The sequence below is a fragment of the Mus caroli genome, chromosome 19 (assembly GCF_900094665.2).
Source record: "Mus caroli chromosome 19, CAROLI_EIJ_v1.1, whole genome shotgun sequence".
Lineage (NCBI taxonomy): Eukaryota > Metazoa > Chordata > Mammalia > Rodentia > Muridae > Mus > Mus caroli.
Window position 1 is genome coordinate 34,177,787 of NC_034588.1, and position 27,744 is coordinate 34,205,530.

General features: G+C 41.8%; 1 protein-coding gene across 1 annotated transcript in view; it reads left to right on the forward strand.

Moving 5' to 3' along the window:
- The window catches only part of Exoc6 (exocyst complex component 6), a 128,503-nt gene that overhangs the window by 42,364 nt on the left and 58,395 nt on the right, over positions 1-27,744 (forward strand). Inside the window, exons 14-18 of the mRNA XM_021151208.2 lie at positions 2,678-2,783; positions 5,699-5,808; positions 7,147-7,258; positions 8,137-8,271; positions 17,635-17,814. Of these exons, the coding sequence (XP_021006867.1) occupies positions 2,678-2,783; positions 5,699-5,808; positions 7,147-7,258; positions 8,137-8,271; positions 17,635-17,814 (643 nt within the window). The remainder of the gene's footprint in view (positions 1-2,677; positions 2,784-5,698; positions 5,809-7,146; positions 7,259-8,136; positions 8,272-17,634; positions 17,815-27,744) is intronic.

Sequence of the window (27,744 nt, forward strand, 5' to 3'; positions counted from 1 at the left end):
AACCAGTTGGTTTTGCATGTAGCAGTAAGAATGCTTGTAGTCAATGTCTGCTGGGGTAAAAGGCACACAGCATTTATAACTACTGTTGCGTGAAGCACATTCACACTGTTGGGACTCCAGGGCTTCTCTCCAGAATCCTTGCATCCCAACAGAAACTCCACCTATTAGACAGTAACTCAGGCTCCTCTTCCTCCAGCCCTGACAACCACTGCCTGCTTTTGCCTCTAAATTTGATTAATCTAGAATCTCATATTAGTGGAATTGAGGGACCTTTGCTTATTTGTGTCGAGATTGGTTCACTTAGCATGTCATCATGGCCCATTTATATTGCATAGGGGCCAGAACTACATTCCCCTTTTTTATGTCTAGTCATATTCCATTTTATGTCTGCCACATTTTCTTTGTAGTGAACCATGTAGTGAACTATCTTGCTGGATGCCCAGTCCTTGGCCACCACTGACCCCTTTTTGTCCTATAGTTTTGCCTTTTCAAAAATTTCAATTACATATGCTACACTGTATCAATTTCATATATCTAAATGTTTTCATTTAGAATGGTGTTTTAAAATGTATCCATATATTTGTGTGTTTCTCAATAAATCCAAACACAATAGTATATTTATTCATAATGATGTAATTTGTCTACTAATGAGTTCACAGACATTGAGGACAGTTGGTTTATGGGCTATTTTAATATTGTTGTAAGCACAAGTGTGCCTGTATCTGGCTTATACTCAGAAGTAGGATACTGGATCACATGACAGTTTATTTTTCCTTTTTTTTTTTTTTTTTTTTGACTGGGGGAAGTTGCCATATTATTTTCTGTAGTGAATGAATGAATCATTTATAATCTATTTATATTTTAGTATTACTATCTGTAATTTTTCTAGTAAATGCTTAGATATCTATAAGGCTGTAAATATTTCAAGGTATGTTGCATTGAGACAGCCATTTATGCTTTTTAAATCTGGCTTGGGTGGGATGCTATGAAATAAGATAGAATTAATATAGTAGTATCTGTTATTAAAATAAAATATGTCCCTGGGGGGTGGTGGCACACGCCTTTAATCCCAGCATTTGGGAGGCAGAGGCAGGCAGATTTCTGAGTTCGAGGCCAGCCTGGTCTACAGAGTGAGTTCCAGGACAGGCAGGGCTACACAGAGAAACCCTGTCTGAAATAAATCAATAAAATATGTCGGATGATTTGATATGAGCTTAGTACTTAAACTCTGCACTGCAGAGAGAGACTGTGTTGACAGTTTATTACTTTTCTCCCCAATGTGCTGACTTCATGGTGACAAAAGAGATAAACAGAAGAAAAGGCTGACGCCCAGTGAGACACTCCCAAGTAAGGCAGGCTGCTGCTGGCTTCACAGGACTCCCCGTGTCCTTATAAACACATGCGTCTGTTTCAAATGATAGCAGTTCTAATAGGCTTGAGATGATACCGTGTTGTATCTTAAATTTTCGTATTCATCGTGGTTGGTGATACTCAACAGCCTCGAATATGCCTGTTCTTTTGCCATTTGAGTGTCTTGGAAATAACTATTTAGGACCTTGCTAGTTTTAATCATGTGATTTATTGTGTTAATGTTGAGTTCTTGGCATTCCTTTTTTTTCCCCTGTTAATCCCTTATTAGATATATCGAATATATATGAGGGATTGAACCTTACGGTGGAGCCGTCTCGCCAGCCAGTGTGAATTTACACTCCTTGGCCCTTATGCTTGGTCCCCTTAAGCTTTATGTCTCTTCTGTTCACACTATTTCCTCCTGTAATCTCGTCGAAGCTCCCATAGCCTCTCAGTCAGACTTCCTGTGAGATGATCTCCACCTACTCTCATAGGTTCTTTACCTTACTCTGTGTATAGGAATAGGAGTTTTCATTACGGGTCAGAGTTACTGCTATAGTAGGTATTAATGACTGTCAGTAAATTGATGCTGGGTGTGGTGTGGTGACTGGTGCACTCCTTTACCGGGCTTGGGAAGATAGAGGCCGATGGAAAGTCAGTCAATGGGAAAGCAGCAACCTTTGGCCAGGACAGGTGGGTTATAAACAGTCCTCCAAAGCTCAATGGCTGAAGTCATTTGTGTTTTACACAGAAGTCAGAGAGCTGAGGTACTTCTGTTGTGATTACACCTTTTGAACCTGTTGTCTCCAGGGAAGGAAAGGTTGTCACACAGTTCAGACAAGCCGACATGCTTTTGATTCAGAGAAGTCTGTGTGTCTTCCACTTTAAGCCCAGTGGCTAAAACTGGGTAGTCCCGTGGCCTGTCTAACTGCAAGAGGTCTGCACAGGCAAACACACAGTGGCTAGGAAGCCACTTTTCCAGTTACAGCGACAGCACGTTGTCTTGATCATCAAGTACTTGAACTTCGTCAGAATGCACTGTCTATAGAGAGATATCCTAGACAGGAAAGTCAAAATGAGGTTCTTTATGTAACCAGAAACAGGACTCTGGACACGGACAGTGAGGGACGAGACCTGTTTGATACTGGATTTTAGGATTCTGGGTAATGAGTGGTTTCCTGTTGTGACTTTTAATGTGACTTGTACTTTTAAACAAAACTGTAGGAGCTGGGTTTTTTTGTTGTTGTTGCTTGTTTGTTTTTTAAGATACTGTCCTACAGTAGTCCTGTGACACATTCATAAGATTTCAATTTTTCTTGTTTAACAGGGACATTTTTGAAGAGGATAATTACAGCCCCATCCCTATTGGCAGTGAAGAAGAATATAAAGTGGTCATCAGTAGATTCCCCTTTCAGGATCCAGACCTCGAAAAGGTACACGCTAGTTCTTTACTTAAGGATTAAGAAAAAAAATTAATCAGCATATTTACTATATAAAGTTTATACTGTATAGAACTACTATATAAATCTAACATTGTAAGTTCAGAATGACTTCATGGGGGGGGCAGCTTTTTGATGCCATTTGAAAAAAAGTAATTGTATTTTAATCTTTATAGATTGTTATTGTCACTACTACTATTACTGTTTAGATGAAGTAGGAATTTCTCGGGGATTTGAGAACAACTAGAAACTAGAAAACAGTTGCCCCAAATGGGAGGTGGATTCCCGGCGCAAGTAATGCTTGTGTGTGCTCCAGAGCAGGAGTGTTAGATGCTGAGTGATTGTAGTAACACGAATCCTGCCTTAGCTAGGGTTTCTATTGCAGCGATAAGACACCATGATCATAAGTCGCCTATGCATCTTCCTCACAGTCCATCATTGAAGGAAGTCAGGGCAGGAACAGAAACCCGTAGGCAGGAACTGATGCTGTGTCCAGAGAGGGGTGCTGCTTACTGGCTTGCTCCTCATGGCTTGCTCAGCCTGCTTTCTTACAGAACCCAGGACCATCAGCCCATTGGTGGCAGCATTTCCAGTGAGCTTAGCCCTCCTACATCAATCATCAATCAAGAAAATGCACTATAGGCATGCCCAAAGCCAACCTGATGGGGAGGGGGCATTTTCTCTATTGAGGTTCGCTCTTCTAAAACGACTCTAGCTTGTGTCAAGTTAACATTAAAACTAGACAGCATGAGTATGTTCTAGGGAGAGAATGTCTTTGACACATTTGCCACTGTAAAAGATCTTTTTTTGTGTGGCTTAAAAAAAAGAAAACACACATACACACACTCATACACACACACACACACACACATACACACACACAGAGTTTCTGTAAGAGTTTATTGGTATTAAAAACAAGATTTCTGAAGGTAGTAGCTGTTGTAGATTTCATCAGGAAGAAAGAATATGCAGTTCAGAGTCAAAATGACAAATGTAAGCCACTTTGGAAAACATGTGAGTCCACATGTGCATGCATACATGTACAGAAACATGCATAGTCACACATACCTGTTATCTCTGGGTAGAATCAGGTCTTAAAGGAGAATAATATTATACTTTACAACAATGGTGGAAGGGAAGGATTGACACCCGAGGTTGTCCTTAACACTTGCACCAGGAAATGTAGTAACCTCAGACTTATGCAGACATGTACATATTTCTCACCTACATACAAAATCTAAAAAAGAATATCATAGCTTGTATAGCAACCACTTTTTAAATTTTTATTTATCTCTCATTTTTTCTTTGTTTTTCCAGCTCTTTGTGACTTATTAGGGCGAAGCTATAAGTAATAGCAATAATGAAAGAATGGATGAGTATGAGAAGTGGAGCAGGTAGAGAAATTTAAGGAAAGCCGGGGTTGGGCCCAAGGGAGGAGAGATCATTTCAGAAGCAGAAGAGGCCAGCTGTACCAGGCCTTCAAGGAAGCCAGGCTCCGTGAAGGGCGGGAAGCACCACTGACTGCACCTAACTCGGGCCTGGGTGGTGGGCTAGTGGGCGTGTACTCAGCCACAGCAGGGTTGCAGTTAATATGAAGGCAGAAGTGTAGATCAGACTTCCTAAAGTGTAAGACGTGGGGTGCTTTGGGGTTAAAACCTTGGAGAAATTTTCCTATTTGGAAATTGAGAATTTTCTAGTGAATATTGGCTAATAGAATAGTTTAGAAGTACATCATTGCTCCATACTTTATTGGTAAAGTGATCAGAAAATGTCTGTAAGATATATTCTGAAACTTGGGGTAAACTTGGAATCACGCCTCTAATGAAACTTAAGTAAAAGGAATCTTACCCAGGAGATGGCTCAGAAGGAAAAAGTGTTTCCTGCACAAACACGAGGATCTGAATTCAGACCCCCATGCACACACACAAAAGCCAAACGAAGCTGTGTGTCTCTTACCCCCGTGCTGTTGCGCTGCAGAGACAGGAGGATTGCTGGCTGCCAGCCTTGCTCCAGATTCAATAAGAGAACCTTTCTCAAGGGAATAAGGTGGAGAGGGTTGGGGCAGGACACTTGGTGTACTCCTCTGGCCTCTGTGTAGACAGACACATCTGCATACATATGTTGCATACACTACACATCCATACTCCACATCACATGCACGTAAGTACATATCAAAGCAAAACGAAGCAAAAGCCCCGGAGTCAGGAAACCGGGAAACCGGGAAACCGGCCTCTTCTTCTCCCGGCCACCCTGACTCTTAGGAATAGAAAGAAGCAAACGGATTGCCTACAGAGTTCATATATCATTAGAACACAAAGAGTGTTGGCAGGGGCAGCCTGTGCTTGACAGAGTCTGTGCTATGATCTCAGCAGAGGACTAAATGGCTGTGGCTTGTCTGTCTGTCTGCCTGCTGGGGCAGGGTTTCTCTGTATAGCCCTGCTGTCCTGGAACTCGCTCTGTAGATCAGGCTAGCCTCAAACTGAGATGCGCCTGACTCTGCCTCCTGAGTTCTGGGATTAAAGGTTTGCACCACCACCTCCTGTCAATGGCTGTGCTTTGAAAAGAAATCTGGATTTTTCTAAAATTAAAAATAGGCTAGACGTGGCAGCACATGCCTGTGACTGTAGCCCTTAGGAAGCAAAATCAGGAGGACCACAGGTCTGAGCCAGGCAGGCTACCTAGTGAGATCCTGTCTCAAAACTGCTACCTACCTACCTAACAAAATAGATGAAAGTTAAAAAGTAAAACAACACATAAAAATAATGTAGAAATATAACCATAGAGTTTTTGTACAATTTTTACATTTACTTGTGAAATCATCTTACATTTTTAATCTTTATATGAGACTAGAATATTATTTCCTAAAAAAACAAATCTCAAATGCAGTTATTAACTTTCTCTTTTTACAGCAATCTTTCCCAAAGAAGTTTCCTATGTCCCAGTCCGTGCCTCTTATTTATATTCAAGTTAAAGAATTTATTTATGCCAGTCTTAAATTTTCAGAGTCGCTACACCGAAGGTAAGCTTATTCACATGAAATCTGCTTTTTTGGGAAACATTAAAACTTTATTTCTAGGCCCTCACCCTTTAGTGGACTGTTATCTCATTAGGAAGGCTTTTGTATTTGAGTTTTATTAACTATGTCTTATTTCTATAACTTTCTGTTATATTAGTGTTGAGACACATATACTATAAAGGATTTGTTAGGAAAGTTCTTTGCCCTCAGCATCTAGATTTAACAGTAGTAAATATTTTGCCATATAGTCTTTCCCTATTTATTATTATTATTATTATTTTATTATGTGAGTAAGGTTGTTTTGCCTGCATGTATATCTTTGCATAGTGTATATGCCTGGTGCCTAAGAAGGCCAGAAGAGGGCATTGGGTCCCCTGGAACTAGAGTTACATGCAGTTGTGAGCCGCCATGTGGGTGCTGGGAATTGAACTTGAGTCCCCTGGAGGAGCAGCCATCGGTCTTGACCTGTTATTAAGACATTCAAAAGAAACTTTCGGAAGCAATGACCTTTCACCTAACTGTGTAGCACTCACTCCTGAAACATTAATGGCTGTAATCTTGTGTACATTGGTAATACATACAATTTGAATGTTTTTACAAATACTTATGTCTAAGCTAAATGCTGATTCTTAAAATACAGAGATTCATACTCAACACACTGCATTTAGCATTTTGGAATTAACCTTTATGTAAAGGCTGATAAAATTTTACCCTTGTTTAAGGCAGGAGTTCTAATGGGATAATCTTGGTTTTCTTTGCTGCTTACTCTCCCCCTACAATTGGCAATGCTTAGAGACAGTTTTGGTTGTCACAGTTGTGGGTAGGAGTTCTACTTGGAATTAGCAGGTAAGGACCAGAGATGCTGCAGAATGTAGCACTTAGCACTTGCTCTGGTCTATGTGTGGCCTCATAAGCTAGGCAGGCACTTACCATGAGCTACACACCAAGTCTCTTGTCTTATATTTTAAAAGTAACTTTTAGTTAGGATTGTGTACTAAGTACTTTACAGAGTGACTGTTCTACAACGGGGTTATAGTAATGCTTTATACAAAGTATCTCATTCTTTAACTTGACTGATTTGATACACTTAAATTATGTCATAAATGAACATTCTGCTTAAATGATCCCTTTTAAGATGAAATTGAAGTTTGTAGCTTAATGAGTCACTGCCATTTATAAAGAATATATATGTACATATATATGTTTATATAGAGAGATATACAAGCTTTATATATGATATAAGAGATAGGACAGAAAAATGAGTAAGTTATATTACATTATGGGGAGTGTTAAGTAATTATACTCATGGAAGGCTTTATCAGTGTGAACATTTGTTTTTAGCTCAACAGAAATAGATGACATGCTTAGGAAATCAACCAATCTGCTGCTGACCAGGATTCTGAGTAGCTGTTTACTGAACCTTATTAGAAAACCTCATATAGGTTTGACAGAGGTAAGAAGAAATAATAACCAAACGTTTTACTATGAAAGAATTGGGGCTGGAGAGGCGGCTCACAGGAAGAGCACACTGTGCGTTTGCATTGGACCTGGGTTAGCTTTCAGCACACACAAGGCAGCTCACAGCCATCTGTAACTTCTGGCTTCTGTGGGCCCCAGGTACACTACACACGTCTTGCACAGACACACATGCAGACAAAACACCCATGCACATAAATATTATAAATTGTTGTAAAGTATTATCCTGTAGAGCTAGCTTTGCATTTAAAATTTATTAATGTAGAGTAGAGTTTCACAGAACTGGGGGAGGAGCTGGAGAGATGGGTAGGTGGTGAAGAGCACTCGGTGCTCTTGCAGAAGACCTGGGTTCATATCCAGGCACCTAAATGACAGCTAACACTATCCGTAGCTCCAGATCCAGGTGACACCCTTTTCTGGCCTAATGCTCATGGTGTACAAACCTCATGCAAACAAGACATACGTATAAAAATCTTAGAGAAGAAGAAACATGAGGGAAAAGTTTCCCTGGGGAATAGTAGACAGCTGGAGGTTTGAAGGGCGGAGACCTCAGACTTCACAGACAGTTGCGATCCTCATTTTGTACTTGTTAAGTGTATGAGATCTACAGATTGCCATAGAAATTCATTTAGATATAATTGGCTGTGGGCTCATAAAATGTAAATATTTTTAAGACAACATAAATGTTCATAAGCAGTACTTAGGGCAGACCTTTGAAATCAGTTGTATCCTGTTTTGCTGGAATTATACAGAACTAGTACAGAGGCAGGCTGGAAGTAATGATTTGAGTTTTTTAAAATCAGGTGGTCCTGCACAGGTGTGGCCTGTATTTACCGTGGCTTCCGTGTCTTTTAGCTGGTGCAAATTATCATAAACACAACACACCTGGAACAAGCTTGCAAATACCTAGAGGACTTTATAACTAACATTACAAATATTTCTCAAGAAACCGTTCACACCACAAGACTTTATGGACTTTCTACTTTTAAGGTATGTAAAATCTGACCAAAACTTGTCATTCAGTTATTGTAGGAAATCGAAGAAGTTAAAGATAATTTTTATTATATCCTAAACATTGAGCATCACAGGTAATCATTGCCTGTGATGACTGTCAGTTGTGAGTTCCTCTTGGCAATTTAAGGATTTTATTTAAAGTATTGGTTTTATGTAATATAGTTTGTTCATGTTTTGACAACAAATGGCAGTGCAGAATTAGACTAACTGAATTTTCATTAATGTTTCCTAGTTTAATAATGGTACATGAATTTGTGTGCTTGGAAATTAAAAATGAACTACAAGGTTTGCTTTCTGGTTCTGATCTGAAGAAAAATAAACGCAAGTCTTTCCTTTGTCTGGATGAGAGAGTTCTGTTTGAGGCCCTGGGATATACTGAGATTCATCACTTAAGGGGGTCTTGAGAAGAATGCAAGACTAAGTAATTTCCCGTGTGTTTTATAACCCATTTTCTTACCCTAGTAATCTTGAGCTGTAGCTGGGACATCGGCTGTGCTAGCTTGCTTTCGGTTGTTGTGCTAGATCCCTGAGAATCAGCTGAGGTAGTAAAGGCTTATTTTGGGGCTTATAGTTCCACAGTTCAACCCAAGGTTCATTGGCTTCATTGCTTTGGGCTTAAGATGAAGCCAGGCATCATGGTGGTGACCACATGATGGTGCAGAGTGGCTCACCCCATGGCAGCTCCAATGAAGTTCTGTGCTGCCAGCCTTCCTCCTCCTTCTGCTTTTGTCCCTCTGAGCCCCAGGCTGTTGAGGCTGCCACCCACTCTACACTCAGAGCAGTTCTTTCCTCACTGCTCCATTGGCTGTTTCATGCCAGATGACATCAGCACCTGCGCTCAGATCCCAGAACCCACAAGAAGCTGGGGCAGCAGTGTGTGTCTAATCCCAGCACTCCTACAGAGGCAGAGACAGGCGACTGTCAGAAGCTCTTGGGCCAGCAGCTGTCCTCAGACAAGGGAGCGTTACGCTCTGTTTTCCACGTCAGTGTAGGAACTCTGGGATTGCACATGTATGCTGTGGCACCCACTCTGCTGGATTCTGGGGACTTGAACTCAGGTCCCCATGCCTGGGATCAATTAGAAGCAACATCCTAGCGTTTAAAATGAATGCCTTTGATCCCGGCACTTGGGAGGCAGAGGCAGGCTGATCTCTGAGTTCAAGGCCAGCCTGGTCTGAGGAGCTAGTTCCAGGGCACCTAGGGCTATATAGGGAAACCCTGTCTCAAAAACAAACAAACAAACACAACAGACCAATAAACAAATAAAAAATTAAAATTAAAAATAAAATACACGATTTCCAGATGATTTATTGCATTGTTCAAAATGTTTTAAGTATTTGAGGTCTGTCCCTTTTTTTTTTTTTTTTAAGATTTATTTATTTATTATTATATGTAAGTACACTGTAGCTGTCTTCAGACACNCCAGAAGAGGGCGNCAGATCTCNTTACGGATGGTTGTGAGCCACCATGTGGTTGCTGGGATTTGAACTCTGGACCTTCGGAAGAGCAGTCGGGTGCTCTTACCCACTGAGCCATCTCACCAGCCCCGGTCTGTCCCTTTTTAATGATTACGTTATATATACTAACTAAGGAAAGGAGCATAATCTTGTCGCTCTGACTGACCAGTAAAATGCATGACTTTGAAGTGGCCCCTCTCTCTCTGCCCGTCCCACTGTCACTTTCCTCATGACTGACATCGGGATGTGTTGTGCAGTCTTCCTCTGCTTCCCTCTGTCTTGAGCCTCAGTGGTGCCATCCGATAATCAATTGGCTGCTGTATGCCCTGGAATTCCAACTAGAAAGTTCAGAATCGGATCAAATGGTCTATGGTGTATTGTTTCTTGAGTCAACGTAAAAACTAGCAATGGGGGCACGCGCTATGGCGCTTTCATCTTTACCCTCGCTTTGCTCCTTTGTGCTAAACCAGTGGTTCTCAACCTGTGGGTCCCTTTGGGCTCACGTATCTGATAGCCTGCGCATCAGGTATTTACCTTACCGGTAATTCATGGCAGTAGTAAAACTACAGCTATGAAGCAGCAACACAATAGTTTTATGGCTGGGGGTCACCACAGTATGAGGAGCTGTATTTAAGGGGCATGGCATTAGAAAGGTAGAGAACCATTGTTCTCAATGATTAAAATTAATGTAACCTTTTTTTTTTTTTTTTTGGTCAATGAGTGTTCATAAAGTGTTTCAAATAAGATACTTGTGTTAGTGACCCGAGCAGAAGGAAAAAAAAAAAAAGACAAGAAAAACAACTCAAGCTTTCTTAAACAGTAACGAGTCTGGGTGTGCTAACTGTACCTGTGGTCCTGACTGTGCTGGATGCTGAGGCAGGAGGATCATTTCAGCCCAGCAGTTATTGACTAATTTAGGCAACAAATCAAGGCCCATTCTAAAAAAAGCGACAGAAAAACTAAAACGATGGGAAACATTTTTGCTCATTGTGACAGAAACGTCCAAGGATTGGGCAGACTTCAGCTGCCTGTGGGGGCGAGACAGTCCTCAAGGACCCAGAATCTCTTCCTCTGTTACCTGTGATCTGCGCAAGTTTGGCTTCATCTCTACATTCTCCATGGTGACCAAGTGTCCACTCTAGACTCTCCCCTGCTACTAGAGGGGTCACCTGGCCACTGCTCCAAACACACACCCCGACTGATCCAGATCCTCTGCGGGCAACGGGAATTACTAGTCAGCTTAACCTCAGGAGCCATCCTTGGAGCTATAGCTCTAGGGCAGCCCAGCCCAGCCGGTAGCTGTGGTCGGAGCCAGGACTGTTGTCCAAAACATACTTGTGAGCTAAAGAAGGAACACTAGGCAGTGCAGAGAGTCACAGCTGGTTACTAACAGTGTTTAGCTGTTACCGTTTAGCTTTTATTCAGAGCACATGTGCTTACCGTCCGGGAGGTGCGGGAACCTATGTACGTTAAACCGTTCCTCAGGTCGGTCTGTTTCACGTCTTTGGTTGCGAAGCTCTGATAATGAATGGAAGGAGAGCTTTTTTTTTTTTTACATTGAAGTAGAGATCAGTATGTTATGCTAGTTACGTTTCTGCCCCTAGAGGGCACTGTTTCTTTAACAAGCAAAGGAGGAACTTATTATTTTATAAGCTGAATCTTTACATTTTAATGAAGAGTATATAATAGTGTGTCATTTCATGCTGGGTCAGGGGCACATGTACTTCGCAGTTGTTCACTTGTCTGGATTATAAAATGCTGAGAGCCCCTGGTGCTTAGAGACGTCTGTTCAAATGTTGTCTTTCCTGTTCCTTGTACTTCCCTCCCCAGCAGTCAAGGAGTTTTTACCCGGAGCACTCAGCTTGCTATTACACTCTGCGGAAGGCGTTAACAAACATCTTCAAATATGCTTTTCCCTTCATTTAAAAGAAGTTGTGAGAAAAGTTTGTTTTAACTTAGTGTAGGAGAAGCAGGGTTTCTCAGTGTCACCAGAGTTCTTGCTGGCAGCAGAGACAGAGTAGTGAGCTGTTATACTCTGTGCTTCAGTTTTCCTTAGTTCTTGTCCCCAAATCGAAGTGAAATAAACAACTAGAGTGATCCTGGTCACCGCTTCTCTGAACCCTAAGTCCAGAAAGCACACGCTGTTGGTATGTGAGACAGGGTCTCACTGTGTAGCCCTGGCAGCTTGCTGTGTGTGCCCTAGTGCTGGCATCAAGGTGCGCAGCATCCCTGTGCCCAGCCCAGACACCACACTTCATTACTTCATTTGAGTAGGATGCAAGCGATTTATTTTCATGTATTTTCTGCCTTCAGATTAAAACTTATTTTTTTTTCTTCATAGCTTCAAAATGTCTAGGTATTTAGTTCTTTAACTTTTGGTGGATATTTTAATCATCTCAAATTTAAAAATTTTTAAGAGAATGTGAACTAATAACCTGCTTTGGTTTATTGTTATAAAACTACAAGTTTTTTTTTTTTAAAAGGGAAACAGCATTAATTTAAAAACTGGATTTAAAGTAGACTCTTAAAAGAGTAGCAGAGCTGGACAGTGGTGGCACACACCTTTAATCCCAGCACTCAGGAGGCAGAGGCAGGCGGATTTCTGAGTTCGAGGCCAGCCTGGTCTACAAAGTGAGTTCCAGAACAGCCAGGGCTACACAGAAAAACCCTATCTCAAAAAACAAACAAACAACAACAACAAAAAAGGAATAGCATATATATATATGTGTGTATATATATATATATATATATATATACACATATATACATTTTTTTGTTTTTGTTTTTTTTGTATGAGTACACTGTAGCTGATTTTAGGCTAAGCGGAAGAGGGCATCGGATCCCATTACAGATGGCTGTGAGCCACCTGTAATGGGAATTGAACTCAGGTCCTCTGGAAGAACAGTCAATGCTCTTAACTGCTGAGCCATCTCTCCAGCCCCAGAATAGCATTTTTTTTTTTTTTAAATAAAAATTTTCGTTTGGAGGCGCCTCTTCGAACTGGATTTGAAGCTTTTGCGGACGGCGTTACTGCTTAGTGGCAGATCACTGGTCTCTTCCAGTCAAGGATAAGGGAACTTGGCTGCACTTCTCCCTTTCCCTTCTCACCTGCATCAGGGGCAGGTCCCGAAAGCAAGGACCTCACGGGCAGGGGTGTGAGTGTGTGTAGAGGATGGAGTAGAAAGCAGGGATAAGGTCTCCTGAGTTCCCGTGCTCGGTGAGTGGCAGGCTAGTGAGGTCCTGAGCGCTAGCTCCAGGCTGTGCTCTGGCAGTGCTGGTCTCCGTGGTTCCGGATGACTCTGTGATGTGTTCATCTGCTGAGGTCCAATCTCAAGGTAATGAGACATGAAAGAAGGGACTGATGGTGAACACTGGGGCAGAATGCAAACTGATAAACATTTTTATGTTGCTCTGAAAAAGCGACTTCCAGGTCGTATCGTTAAGGTGTGCTATGGTGTAGTTCTGTGAGTCACAAGCATATGACAGCCTGCCTCTCCCTGATACAGCAAGAAAAGTTAAAAAGGAGTGTGTGTTACTGTTATGGCTGATACATAATAAACAAGGCTCCTCTGTCCAATTACTAATGCTCCTTTCCAGAATGTTATTTTGTAATTGCTCAATTGCAAATGATGTCAGTGAGTTAAATTGTGTAATTTAGAAAGCTTGATCCAGTGATATATTAACTATCTTACACAGCATCATTAGCTACTGAGTGATCTTGCTCATCTTCAGGGATGGCACCTTTTTAAATGAAGACTGATTTCTTGGCAGTGCTCTCATGGGGCAGTAGAGGAAGTTTGGCATCTCCTGAGCTTGGCAGAACTGTGCTTGCTTACAGTAAGAATCAAGAGCACAGTGGAGAGAGTGTAAGACTCTGACAGGACAGAAAAGCAGGGGCCTCCCACCTCATCTCAGGCAGCCTTGTGCTGCCGTTAAAAGGCCAGTCCCCAGCACGGTGTGCAGGTGCCAGCCCCTAATCCCAGGAGGGAGAGCTTGAGATTGAGCCAGCCTGGAGCACAGAGTTGAAATGTGGACCCCCAAAAAACAAGCGGGCAAGGGTGTGGGGGAACCTAGTTACACCATGAAGAAGCCAAGGCACGTGGAGAGCTCACCCACCTCAGATGCCAGGGACTGAGTGAAAGATGTCCCAGCACAGCTCTGACATTCTAGAGCAAGGTCATCCCTCTGTCCTCTGACCAAGTGCGCTGGGGACTTAGTAATATTCTCATGTTAAGCCACTGCTGTCTGAGGTACTGTGTTACTCTGTAGTGCTTCTCTGGGGCAGCAGCTGGTCTTTCAGTGCTTCTTCACTGGCCCCTGTTTCCATATCACCAGGAGCTCAAGGTCTGTGAAGCATGGTTCTGGCCCACAGGGGTCTCTTTTAACTGTACATGTGGTCTATACTTATTTGTTTATACTTACTCATTCTATGGCTCTTTTCTTTTTTAATTATTGTACTTATTTACATTCCAGCCATTGCCCCACCTCCCAGTCCCCCCAAATATAGTTCCTCATCCCATTCCTCCTCCCTCTTGCCTCCAAGAGTGTGTGCCCCCTCTTCTCCCCCTGCCTGAGGTCTCCCCCTTCCCTGGGGCCTCAAGTCTCTCCAGGATTAGGCACAGCTTCTCCCACAGAAGCCAGATCAGGCAGTCCTCTGCTATATATCTGCCAGGGGACCAGCCCATGTATGCTGCCTGGTTGGTGGCTCAGTCTCTGGGAGCTCCCAGGGGTCCAGGTTAGTTGAGACTGCTGTTCTTCCTATGGGATCGCTTTCCCCTTCAGCTTCCTCAGTCCTTCTCCTAATTCAACCATAGGGGTCCCTGACTTCAGTCCAGGTTGGGTGTAAGTTGTCTCTGTCTGCCTTAGCTCCTGGTAGGGCCCCTCGGAGGACAGCCATGCTAGGCTCCGGTCTGTAAGCACATCATAGCAGCAGTAATAGTGTCAGGCCTTGGGGCCGCTACCCCTATGAGACAGATCCCAAGTTGCGCCAGTTACTGGATCTCCTTTCCTTCAGTCTCTTCTCCATTTTTGTTCCTGCAGTTCTTTTAGACCGAAACAGTTCTGCGTCAGGAAGTTTGACTGTGGGTTAGTAACCCCATCCCTTCACTTGAGGCCCTGTCTATCTACTGGAGGTGGACTCATCCGAGTTCCCTGTCCCCACTGTTGGACTTTTGGCTAAGGTTTCTCACCTCCCAGGCCTCTGGGACTTTCTAGAGGGTCCCGCCCCACCTCCCACCTCCCACCTCTTTGTGGCACTTTTGTATACGAACTGCATTACAGATCTCTCTAGTATACGGTTTTCCAACTGCTTGTCTATCGAGCACTGTGCCAGGTACTGTTCTAGGTGCACGAGGCAATGTTAGTGAGCAAGACAGATGAAAACTTTCTTCCTTAGTGAAGCTTTCATCTTGGTGGGTACTGTTCCGTTTGTGTTTTGAGCCATCGTCTCCCAACCTCTGTTCTTAAATCTGTCTGCCCCTTCTTCCCAGGTGATCCTGAGCCTTGTGGGAGAGGGGTGTGAGACAGATGCCCCTTTATTGCTGGAGACTCCCCAGACTCAGCTCTTACCTACGTTGTGAGTTTTTGAGTTAAATGCTGTCTACTGCACAGAGAACCTTCTCAGAGGATGTCAGAGAGCTTCGTGCATCTAGGGTTGTATCTTTAAACAGTTCATCTGCACTTGACCCTTATGGAAGCCTTACGGGTGCCTTTCTCTGTTCCTGAGAACTGGCCACAGCTGTGAAAGCTGTGTTTGGCCTTTAAGTTGTCTTCTTATATTTTCAGGATGTGATATGTGGCCAGCTGTTGTTGAGTGGAGTGTTCTGCAGGTTTGTGCAGGTCTAGTTGCTGTACAGTGCTCATCACCGATTTCCTCCATCTGCTACTGAGCCTTTCTAACGAGTCTTTCCCACCATGCTTAATACATTTTAGTAATTTGATTATTTATATTTTCTGCTTACTGAGGTAATTTCTTCATTTTTTTAAACCACATTTTTAAGGCTTCCTTTGTTCTTTGGACACATTTCGAATAGTTTATTGTTTTGTCTTGTAAGCCTTGTCTTGTCTCTGGGCTTCCTCAAAGATTCTTCTAATGATTACTTTTTCTTCTGGGGGAGGGGGAAGCACAGTTTTCTATCTGTTGCATTGCTTTTGTTGATAAGCAGACATTTAAAACGATGTAATGTGCAACGTTAGAAATCAGTATCTCACTCATCCTGGGTTTGTTCTTCTTCCCATTGCTACTTTATTGCTTTCATTTTTTTTTTTTCCTGGACTGGATTTGTAAGTCTGTTTTCTTTGTATGGCCATTGGAGTCTACTTGCTTAGCTTAATAGTCAGCTAACTGTTAGACACAGATTTCCCAGAAAGCCTAGACTGGTTAAACTCCGTCTTTTGCAAGAGATTCTGTCTGTGTGCTGTGGCCTGCCTTAGATATGGAGACAGTTCTGCTTTAGCTTTCATTTCCTGCTTCAGGGTTAGTCATAGGTAAGAGCTTAGACCCTCTGAAGCCTTTCTGAGCATGCACACTGGCCAAGACATACATACAGCCTTCCAGTTTCCCAAGAGTATGTCAGAGGTTTCTCCTGGTGTGCTTGTGTTTGATTGTTTTTGTTGTGTTTTCTTCAGACAGGATCTCACTATGTATCCTTGGCCGACCTGGAACTCACTGTATAGACCAGGCTGCCATCGAACTCACACAGATCTGCCTCTTGAGTACTGGAATTAAAAATGTGGGCCACCGAACCCAGCATAAATTAGAGTTTTAAAAAGATGCCCCTGGGCATATTGTTTTCCAGGATTTTCTTTTCCATTTTTGGTTATCCATTTATGGGACACAATTATAATCTATCACTGCAGGTATCCTTTTCATTAAAAAAAAAAAAAGTCCTAAATGTTTTGACTCTACACAGAGAAAGGCACTTTTGCACTGGAGAAGCCCTCCCTCGCTTAGGTCAAATAAAGATATCTCTGAAAATGTGGCTGGAGTTTATTTGCATGCATTTACATTGCGTTATATATTATAATTACTATAGAGATGACAGAGTATACAGGAGAATGTATATAAGTTATAAGCAAATGCTATACCACTTTATAAAGGACCTGCATTTAGTACTTATAATAGGAGGACGATTCTGAAACCCATTCTCCGGGGGCACAGAACGACAACTCTATTCCGTTTTCTCAGTGATAGTCCAGCTTACGTTCCCTTAGTGAATCTGTGTGCTCCCTGCATTCTCAGCAACCTCTGCTTTCTGGCCTTTGTTCTTTATAAGGGTCATTCTCATAAGCTGCGAGGAGGACAAGCATGATGGTCAGTATTGTCAGCTGCACAGAATCCAGGATCATCTGGGAGATGGAGCACTGGGCATGCTTTGGGGGTGTCATCTTGTCTGTGCAATTGAGGAAGGACGGAGCTGTGGGTGGCACATTTGTCTGGCTGGATCTGAGATTATATAGGAGTAGAAAGCTTGCTGAGCAGGGTTAGGCATCGTGTGTGTGCTTTCTCTGTGGATGAGATGTGGCCATCTCCAGCCTTTGCGGCTTCCCCACCATGATGAGCTAACTAACTATATCCTTGCTTTGTGAGCCAGAATAAACCCATTCTCCCTTAGGTTGCTTTGGTCAGGGCATTTTGTCACAGGCACAGGAAGGGAAACTAAGACATGTCTCTTAAAGGCCCGTTAGTAAGAGCAGAAGGGAAGGCTGACGGGACAGCTAGTCAGGTCAGCTTTGCGGCACCCAGAAAAAACTACACCTTTCCTGCATTTTGAATAAATGATTATCATGTTAAACCAATGAAAAATTTCAAGTAAAATTTAAAAATTTAAGGACACTTGCTTCTGTTATTGTTTCTTACTGCTGGTGTTTTATCCTCTCTCAGGATGCTCGACATGCAGCAGAAGGAGAAATATATACCAAACTCAATCAAAAAATTGATGAATTTGTTCAGCTGGCTGATTATGACTGGACCATGGCTGAGTCGGATGGGAGAGCAAGTGGTTATTTAATGGATCTTATTAATTTTCTGAGGAGCATCTTTCAAGTGTTTACCCATTTGCCTGTAAGTAATAAACAATTTCAAAAATTGTAAGTTTACTTTCTAAAGTACATTTTACAATTTAGTTTTTGGATGCTTCCTTGTTTAAAACAATCTTTTAATTTTCATATGTCTACTTATTATCAAATAATTATAAGTCATTTGATAAAGAACTAACTGAAGTTGATTGAGATTTTAATTCATTGTACTTTTTAACTAAAATAACTATAATTTTCTATTAAAAGCAAAGCAGACCCCTCAAATTAACAGTAGAAATAAACTTTAAAAGGAGCCTGTGTGAAGGTCAATATAACCTTTTCTAGTTTGCAAAGTCTAAGGAACTATTAGATGCTTTTTTTATATTCATTCATTCATTCATTTTGGTTTTTTGAGGCTTGGTCTCTGTGTAACCTGTCTTTCCTGGAACTTGCTGTAGACCAGGCTAGCCTCAAACTCAGAGATCCAGCTGCCTCCACCTCCTGAGTGTTGTGATTAATGGTGTGCATCACCACCTGGCTTTTGATAATTTTTTAGACAAGAGATTAAAAGCACAACAGGAACACTGCTCAGATCAGCACATACTTAGAGCATCCACACCTTCAGCTTCCCCTGATGAAACGTACATGCTAAGGACATAGTAAGGACATTTGACCGAGGATTGACTGGAATGCTGGGCTTTTCACTTGACTGCAGAGGACAGTGGCTGGGGGAACGCTCTTATTCAGTATAGCAAGGTTAATATTTTAGAAATGGAGTTTTTATGAAAATAGGATGAAACTTATCAATGCTGTATCCCAGTTTGATTTCTACTGCTGTGATAAATGGCACAACCAAAGCCACTGGGATAGGATTACAACCCATCATGAGGGGATGTCAGGCAGGACCCCAAAGGCAGAAACTGAAGCAGAGCCATGGAGGAACACCGCGTACAGGCTTGCTTCTTGTGGTTTGTGCAGCTGCTTTTCTTATACCCTGTGGAACCACCTGATGGCGCCCCCAGTGGGCTGGACCCCCACAGACCAGTCACTCAGTAAGAAAAATGCCCTATAGCCTTGCATAGGGCCCAGTCTGATGGAGGCATTCTCTCCATAGAGGTTCCTGCTTCCTAGATGACTCAGGCTTGCACATCATCCCGTTGTGTAGGATACAGCTGAGTGCAGGTTCACGGGGAACCTAAGAAGTACTCCCAACCATCTCCTTTGTTTGAAATGAAAAGCAACAGCAACAAAGCAACCCAGTATTCCCTCCGCCAGATCCCACTTCTGTTGTGAGGAGCTGCCCCAAATGGTTGAAAATAACGGGTTTCATATGACATAGTGATGCATGTATGTAGGTCACGTGTTTAGATCACACTCATCCCTCCCTCACCTAGCTCCGTCTCAACAGTACCCCTCTCAAGGTAGTGAGTGGCTGGAGCACTCCCAAGATACAGGGGACAAAATGGATTTCTTTTCCAGTGCCAGCCTGCCTTGCTGTGGCTGTCAAATGTGTGAGTCTTGGGGTTAGGGCATGTGAGAGCTGTGGGCTCGTTCTGCGGCCAGCACTGCTGGTTTACCCTAGAATGCCCAGCTTACCATAAGCTTTTGGCTTTGGCTCCTCATATCCAGAAAGCCAGGGTTGGAACTGCAGGCTGTTACCCACGTTTCTTTGCCTAGCCTTTGGGCTCCCGATTGTTATCAGCTCCTCTGTCTCCCCTTTCATGATTCCTGATGCTTTCCCGTTTCTGTCTTTGGAATAAGTATGCCCCTTGTATCTCTTTATTTATGTATATATTGCATTGCTCAGGGTTCTCCTTGACACAGCAGGATGGAGCTAGTCATGGGGTTACGATTCATCTTTTTAGGGCTGATTTCTTTTTTAAAGATTTTGGTACTTTCTGTTTTGTCGGTGTATTAGGATGTAAAACAAACATGCTGTCTACCATCTTGATTTTATGTGTATGAGTGTTTTGCCTACACGTATGTAAGTGCATCTCATGTCTGCAGTGTGGGCAGAGACCAGCAAAGAGTGTAGGGGTCCCTGGCACTGGGTTACACGTAGTTGTGCGTCTCTATCTGGGTGCTGGGAAGCAGACTCAGGACTTCCTTTGCCCTTTTTTGGTTCAGTTTTTGTGACTTACATTTATTTTCTTGATTGAAAACTGTAGAGGGAACTTTAGCATCAAGCGTAGAATCATTTGCTTTATCTTTTCTTTTATGTGACCTGGAAGAATTATATTAAAAATGCAAGGTTATATCCTTACAGCCCAGTTTTATTATTAATGTTTAATTAATTAACTTTTAAATGTAGGTTGCTAATGAATAAAATTTATGTTACTTACTGAATGTAATTCATATAAGAGTAATATAACAAGCTGGACATGGTGGCAAACACCTTTAATCCCAGCACTGTTGAGGCAGAAGCAGGCAGAGGTCTATGAGTTCAAGACTAGCCTGGTCTACAAAGCCAGTCCAGGACAGCCAGGACTCTGTTACACAGAGAAATCTTGTCTCAAAAAACAAAACAAACAAACAGTAGTATAGTATGAACTATGATGAAAGTAGCATGCATTCTATGATTTTTTAGGATTGTGTTGCTATTGATTGGCCTTTCTGCTAGATTTTAGATGAATTTTGTCTTGATTCTGTGACTTTTACATGTTTTCCATTATATCTATATATACTTTGAAAGATTATGGAAAATAGTTAAGAAAGTAAATATGATGGTGACATTATCCCAATCAAAACAAAATCTATTGCAGGTTACTTCTAGGAAGCGTTTGGTGGTCATCTAAAGTCAAGCCCAGTCTGAAGAATGAGTTTCCGCGTTAGCACAGCTCTCTGCTCACTAAGTATAGGCTCTGTTGGGTTGCTTAGCTTAGGAGGCTGAGTTTGCCGGTGTCTTTACTTGTGTATTTAGTGGGAATGTCCAATCTCCTCTCCACTAGAAGCTCAGCTTCCACTAACAAACAAGGTCTGAGTTCCACTGTATTAGCATTAATTTGAAACATGTTGCTGAGTCAGTCAGTACCTTTCTTTGGAAACTTTTTAATGATACCTGAATAGTATGCATTTATTTCTGAAGTGTAAGTGATGATACTTGCCTGCAGCCCCAGGTGTAGGGAGATTAGTAATTAGAAATGTATCTGATTACTAAGCCACATAGACTCTATCTCTAAAAGAAAAAAAAGGCAAGAAAAATAAAGTAGTTGATGTAAAAAATAAGCAGTGCTTTAATTCAGTTCTCCTATTTAAGAAATTGATGCTTTGTTAATCATTGAAAATTTAAAAGAAGCCATCAGAGGTTTATATGCAGTTAAATTGTGACCATTAGGTGGGTTTTTACCTTGGTCTACTATTCACTTCTTAGGGAATAAAATATATTTAATTAGCTGTCAGATGTGAGCCTTCATTCCTTAAGGAATTTAGTTTGGCTGCATGAATTATGTTAGAACATAGTGACTTAAATCCTTTCAGAGCATCCTCTGAGTTATGTATTCTCTGTAATGTTCTGTTATTTGTGAAGAAATAGGCATTTTACTTCTTTCTAAACCAGAATCATCTGAAGAAAGATGACTTGTTATTTGTTCAGAATCAGTGCATGCTGTAGACCTAAAATTTCTGTAGCTTAAAATCTGCATTTTTATGTACCGCTTAAATTTTAATATTATTATTATTGTTGCTTAAAGTTTGAGAACCAGTGCTGTAGAGCAAAGAACCCTGTCTAAAGTTGGCTTTTTGCTAAATTTGCCAATTTAACACACTGCTAAAGCTCATTATTTTAATGCTGACAGGTCAACTTCATTATATGCACAAAAGTTTGTAGAGCAACTTACCTGATTAATGTGTATGTAAAACTCACCTACAGATCTTCAAAGTGAAATGATTACCGCATGCATGCCGTAACTAGTGCCTTCTCATTAGCAACACACAAACGCTGCTTGTTTTCCTGTGTGTTTAGCATTGCTGCCTGGGATATCAGTTCTCTCGTAATTAGAATACATTTCCTCTTTTCATTTGATTGCCTTGCTTACTTCCTTCTCAGACTAAGGCAAACATCAGCGATTATGTAACCATGTCTGTAAGTAGATACAAGCTAAAGTTAGTATGTAAATTAGAAAAGGATGAGTTTCCGGCAGGCTTATTTTTCCCAGGGAAAATAAGTATTGAACTTATAATTATTTTGACATTGCCCTTGATATATTTGTAGTCTGTGGAAACATAAAGTCTGAAGGGAACATTAACTGTTTTGGTGAGACAGGACTTTCTGGAACCGATTATGAAAGTCAGTAGGAACTACATCCTTGGGAAGGGCGGTGCTTTGGGACCCTCTCTGAGGTCTTTCCCCTGAAAACTGATGCTAATGAGAGCATGGCTGACACGGTTCCTTTGTGAGGATTATATGAAAGAGTAGCACGATGCATAGTCTCAGAAGCTAGTAGTTGTTACACTGTGTACTCTGAAGACGTCACGTCACGCTCTTCCTGAACGCTCTTTCAACAACAGCACACCACAACACACTGTCAACAACAGCACACCACAACACACTGTCAACAACAGCACACCACAACACACTGTCAACAACAGCACATCACAACACACTGTCAACAACAGCACACCACAACACACTGTGAGAAGAAGCCAGTGGTGTCTATGAGCTTATGCAGTGCATGAGTGCATGTGATAAGTGAATCCCTGCAATACGTGAGTCCGTGCGATTCATGAGTGCATGCTAGTCACGAGGCCATGTGTTATGTGACAAAACTTTTCCTGGGAAGATGTAACACACAACAGCATCTGCTCACCCCAGGTACAGAGGCCACCATCGAACAAAGTATGAGTTGTTATGGGTCTGAGGTCATTTAGAGATTCACTAGTCTGACCATGAATAAATTAGAACAGAGATGCTTTTATTCATATGCCGGTGTCAGGTCTCCATGCCTGACTGGAATTCCCCAAGGCAGTGGCTACCCACCTCAGTCAAGGGTTTATAAAGGCAAAGAACAAAAGTTACAATTTGTTCTCCTGAAAGCTGCAGGTCCTCTCATGCAAAACAAGCTTTTGTTTCCAGAAGCAGAAACAGCAGTGAAAAAGTAACTCCTGACAGCCCTTAAGGTTTGGAAGTCTAATTTCCCTTTATAGTCCTCTTAAGTGAAGAGATCTTAAACTTCCAAATGTAAAGTTAGCCAGACTCTGTGGTGGGTACCTGTTCACATTGGGACCTAATCAGCATCAGCTTAAGAGCTCCTAATGGTGAGCTTATGTATCTGGTTACAGCATTTATAATGCAGGGGGCAATGGCAAGGCACAGGAGCAAGATCACCGTGGGCCCTGTGTGTGACAGCTGACAGAATTACTAGTCAGGAAGAGCCCGAGAATGGGAACCACTGGAGGTGGGGTGGCTTGTTATTTTGTTTTTCCATTTAGGGCCTTCACCCGTTCTGTGTGGCTTTTCCAGAGCACAGACAAGTTATCCCTAATGGTTTCTGAATGGTTTACATAGGAACAACAACTTTCCCCTGAAGTCCTACCGTAACCTCCTTGCTCTGTGTAAAGCATATCAAACTCCCTGTCATGCTGTAGGACTACCTCAGGCACGTGTAGTGGCAGACCTGTTCTTTTAAGTGTGCAATATAATTTTCTTTTTCTTTTTTTTAAAGATTTATTTATTTATTTTATGTATATATGAGTACACTGTAGCTGTACAGATGGTTGTGAGCCTTCATTTGGTTGCTGGGAATTGAACTCAGGACCTCTGTTTGCTCTAGCCCCACTTGTTCTAGCCCAAAGATTTATTTATTGTTATATGTAGCTGTCTTCAGGCACACCAGAAGAGGGAGTCAGATGTCTCATTACAGATGGTTATGAGCCACCATGTATTTTCTGGGACTCGAACTCAGGACCTTAGGAAGAGCCGTCAGTGCTCTTGACCACTGAGCCATCTTTCCAGTCCCACAGTAGAATTTTCTAATGCAAATAAATACTGGGTTATTAGACATCCTAAGTTTTAGAGTTGACATCGGCCATTGCTGTGCCTACGGCCTCAAGAGTGGCTCCAGCTGTTCCTAACACTAAGCTTGTCCCATGACGTGCTTGATCTGAGAGTGATGTATCCAGGTGCAGACACAGTCTACACTGACAGCAGTAGGGTGGTCAGGATGACCTGTGGTCTTTCCCAGCAGGGTCACAGTGTCCTTTGGATCTAACGTTCCAGCCTTTGGTTGAGGATAAGGCTGGAATGCCAAAGGCTAGGGGTTTATTCATCAGAAGCAGCTGATTTGCTGACCCACCCAACTGCAGAGATGGAACAGTCAGTCACATTGGCTAAGATGGTTTACATCAGCTCTCAGCAGGTCTGGGGCTTGGAGCTGTTTGGAACAGTTTGTAGTTCACAGCTGATATCTGGCTGGTGTCTGTCAGCGGAGTGGAAATCTGCTGAGACAGATACAGACTAGGGACAGAAGTTAAGTTTTAGGAACTGAGAGGAACACTTCACATTTAAAACTTCCACCTCAGGAATGAGCAGTAGGTGGGGAAGCGGAGGCTTCTGGTTGGCAGCAGTACTTATCTGCAGTCCATTTGACCTGTGGTAGGGAGATCCTAATCACGACGTCCCGAAGCTTCCAGGAATTTAAAGTTTACAAAAAAGAGATAAAAGTTTTGAGCTATGTTAGCATTGCCACTGTTTGTAATCTGTACAGAAATCCATATTGTAGAAAAAGCAATAGACCCACACCTTTGAGTCATAGTCAAAGTTTAGGGACCCCAAAAATGATTTTTGGGTTAAAAGCTTTAACACACCTTCCTCTGTCCACAGGGGTGGGTCTATACAGTCGGACAGAGATGTTTTTACCATGGCGAAAAGCACCTTTTACTCTATACTTAGAAAACAACCAAAGGAAATTAAAATGTTGAGCTTGTGACTATCGCAGTAGTCAGTGCCTTACCGGAGCCAGATCAATAGCTAGTCAGAGCTCCAGGTTAATATGTTAAGGCTCCGAGCCTTCGAGGTGTCAACATTGCCTTTGGGTTTTATTATTTTTTTAAAATTATTTTCTCAGACCCTTACAGCTTGCCTAGGGCTTTTGTTTTCTTCCAGTCATTTATCATGAGACATGCTGGTTGATTCCTGAGAGCAGTCATTGCAAAGCAAGTCTTTTAAATAGAAGAATAGTAGAAAGCTACATTGAAACCTGTTCTGTGAGTTTGCCTCTCTTACTAGGAGGCCTATTAGCTCTAGACAAAAACAAGGTCTGATTTTCACATACAGAATGCTCTCACCAGGCAGCTGCTGCTAAACTGGGCTGCTACTAAGTAAGCTATAGTTAACTATTTACACACCACTGGAGAAGGATGGATCTGAGAAGGAAGTATAAACCAGAGGACCTCTGTAAAACAACAGAGACCAGCTACCTGGACCAATGGCTAATCCTGGGCTCCTCCTGGGAAATTTCAGTCTAGTGACTTTAGTTTGCAGCAGTCACACAGCAGGGTTATTACTCTTTGCCACGCAGGGCAGCAGCAGCAGCCTTCAGCTGCTAGGTCCAAAAGATCCAAGAGACTTTCCTGTGGGTGAGGAACTGGCATATTTTGGTAAGGCAAAGAGGAACCTTCAGACCTTCAGTGTGTTGTTTGCCCAGTTTTGGCAGGGTCCTGGAGGCAGGTGAGGCATGGGGAAGTTTCGCTCAGTGGTTAGCATTACCAAACTCCAGGTGGAGTCATTGTCTTTGGAGGAGATCTTTGGAATGCTGATAGGAACTATCACTTTAGTCTATCACTGGAAGCTTTTTTTCATTGAACACTTTAAATGCCATATTCAATGCGAATCTCTGAAGAATTTTTGAGGGCCATCTAGTAAGTGTATCTGACTTTAAGTAAACTGTACTTGTTTTTAGCTACTTATTTTAGGCTTAACACTGAAACAATATACAGCAGGTTAAATGAAGCTTATCCTCGGCCCTGAATTACATTTGCTCTTAGTATGAAAACAGGCACAGTTCTAAGCATGTCAAAGAATTTGATCTTTTTAAAAGTGACTGCTAACCTGCATACCTTAATTATAGCCTTAAAATTACAATCCTTGAATTAAATCTATTTTAATACCAAAATAAAACTTCAAGTCATAAACATAGCCCATAGAGAGATTGATAGTCTTATTTTTTTTTTTTGGTCTTTTTATAGTGCATCATTATAGAATATCACAGTTTCTTATATGACTTAGTTTATCCAAATAGCTAAAGCTTAACAAAGTTAGCAGAGACAAAGAGGCAAGATACATAATTTCACATCACTTTCTGTTAGCCTGAACAGACTACAGGTAAGGAGAGACATTCCATAGACTCTTACCAAACTGCTTGGCCCATGCCTTGCTACATTACAAAATAGTTATATCTCAGTTTGTGGTGCACATAGCTGTTGCCCTAACTCCTTAGCTTCTCATCTCTTTCCCACACTTTTAATTTTTCTTCTAACCCTTTTTATTCAGTCTACCCTGTTTCCCAAGCCTCTGTTATTTTTGTTTTGTTTTTTTAAAGATAGGGTTTCTTTGTGTAGCCTAACTGTCCTAGAACTCACTCTGTAGACAAGGCTGACCTTGAACTTACAGAGATCCACCTGCCTAGTTGAGCCTCTGTTATTCTTTATCTAGAATAAATTAGATCTCAGCCACCTTAGTCTATCCAAAACCCTGACCAGATCCCATCTCATGACATTATACCTCTGTTGGTCTCTTTTTTCATATCATGCTTTCAGTCAGAAGACCCAACTACAGATGCCAGTCCCTGATAGTGACTCTAAGGTTGGTATCAAAACCGGTCAGAGACAAGCAGTCCTAACCTAAGAGGTGACCTGGGCCGTTTTGTTTTGTTTTATTGAGACATCTTTCTTTCTGGAGTCTTACTTGGTTCTGCTTCTGGCTGCGTTTTCCGTCTTGACAGTTTTAAACGGATTTTTCAGGTCTAAGTCCTCTGGGTCTTGAGCTGGTGTATTTGTCATAGTAAATATTTAATCTCTATCAGGGGCTTCTACCCTGCCTTAGATCATTCAGTTCCCAGATGAAAGACACACGACTTTTATATTTTTTAATAAGCCTTTAATGCACTAGAGATGAGCAGGCAGCTATCCTCTAAGCTATTGGAATCTACTTTCCCATCAATGACCCTGAGTTACAACTTGCCATGTTCCATCTGGGCAGCTCTTAACTCCAACTGGCCAGCCCTCATGGCCATGTTTTCATTATTCACTTACCCCATGGTGTCTTCTCCTCTCTCTGCTTTTTCCTCCTTTTCCCCTGTGCTCTCCTCAGACTCCAAGCCTGGGAACTGAACAGAGTATCACTTTATGTGCTCTCTCATCCCTCAGGCAACCATGGCTAGTATTTAGCATTACAATGCATAGCAGCAGACCAAAGCTCAATATATGTTCTTTTCGCTCAGTTATGTATCTGGCTGTAGTGAAAACTAGAATTGGCAAAATTACTGAATCTTTGCATATATCAAACCAGTGACATTTGTAGGTTTAATGAATTTTGGAAGCACTCAAGGACAAGTTTAACTTATGACATCATTCTGGGATAAAGCTTACCTCTAGAAGATCTGTTATTTAGCCATTTTAAAAGAGAGTAAGAGTTATTGAATACAGTAGACAAAACCTCATTTTGTTACGTTCATGATTGAGGACTAAAAATTACTACATTTTAAATAATCACAGTCTTTTCAGTCTTGCTTTTTATTTTTTTCATAAACATTGTTTTTATGATTTTCCCCACTTATATGTTATTCTCAGGACAAGAATCACTAAACAAAAATTCATCCCAATATAACATATCATGAAGACCTGCTGTTATTTAAAAACATTAGGTTTTTTTTAAAACAAGAGTTGAGTCCAAGCCGGGCATGGTGGCGCACGTCTTTAATCCCAGCACTCGGGAGGTAGAGGCAGGTAGATTTCTGAGTTTGAGGCCAGCCTGGTCTACAGA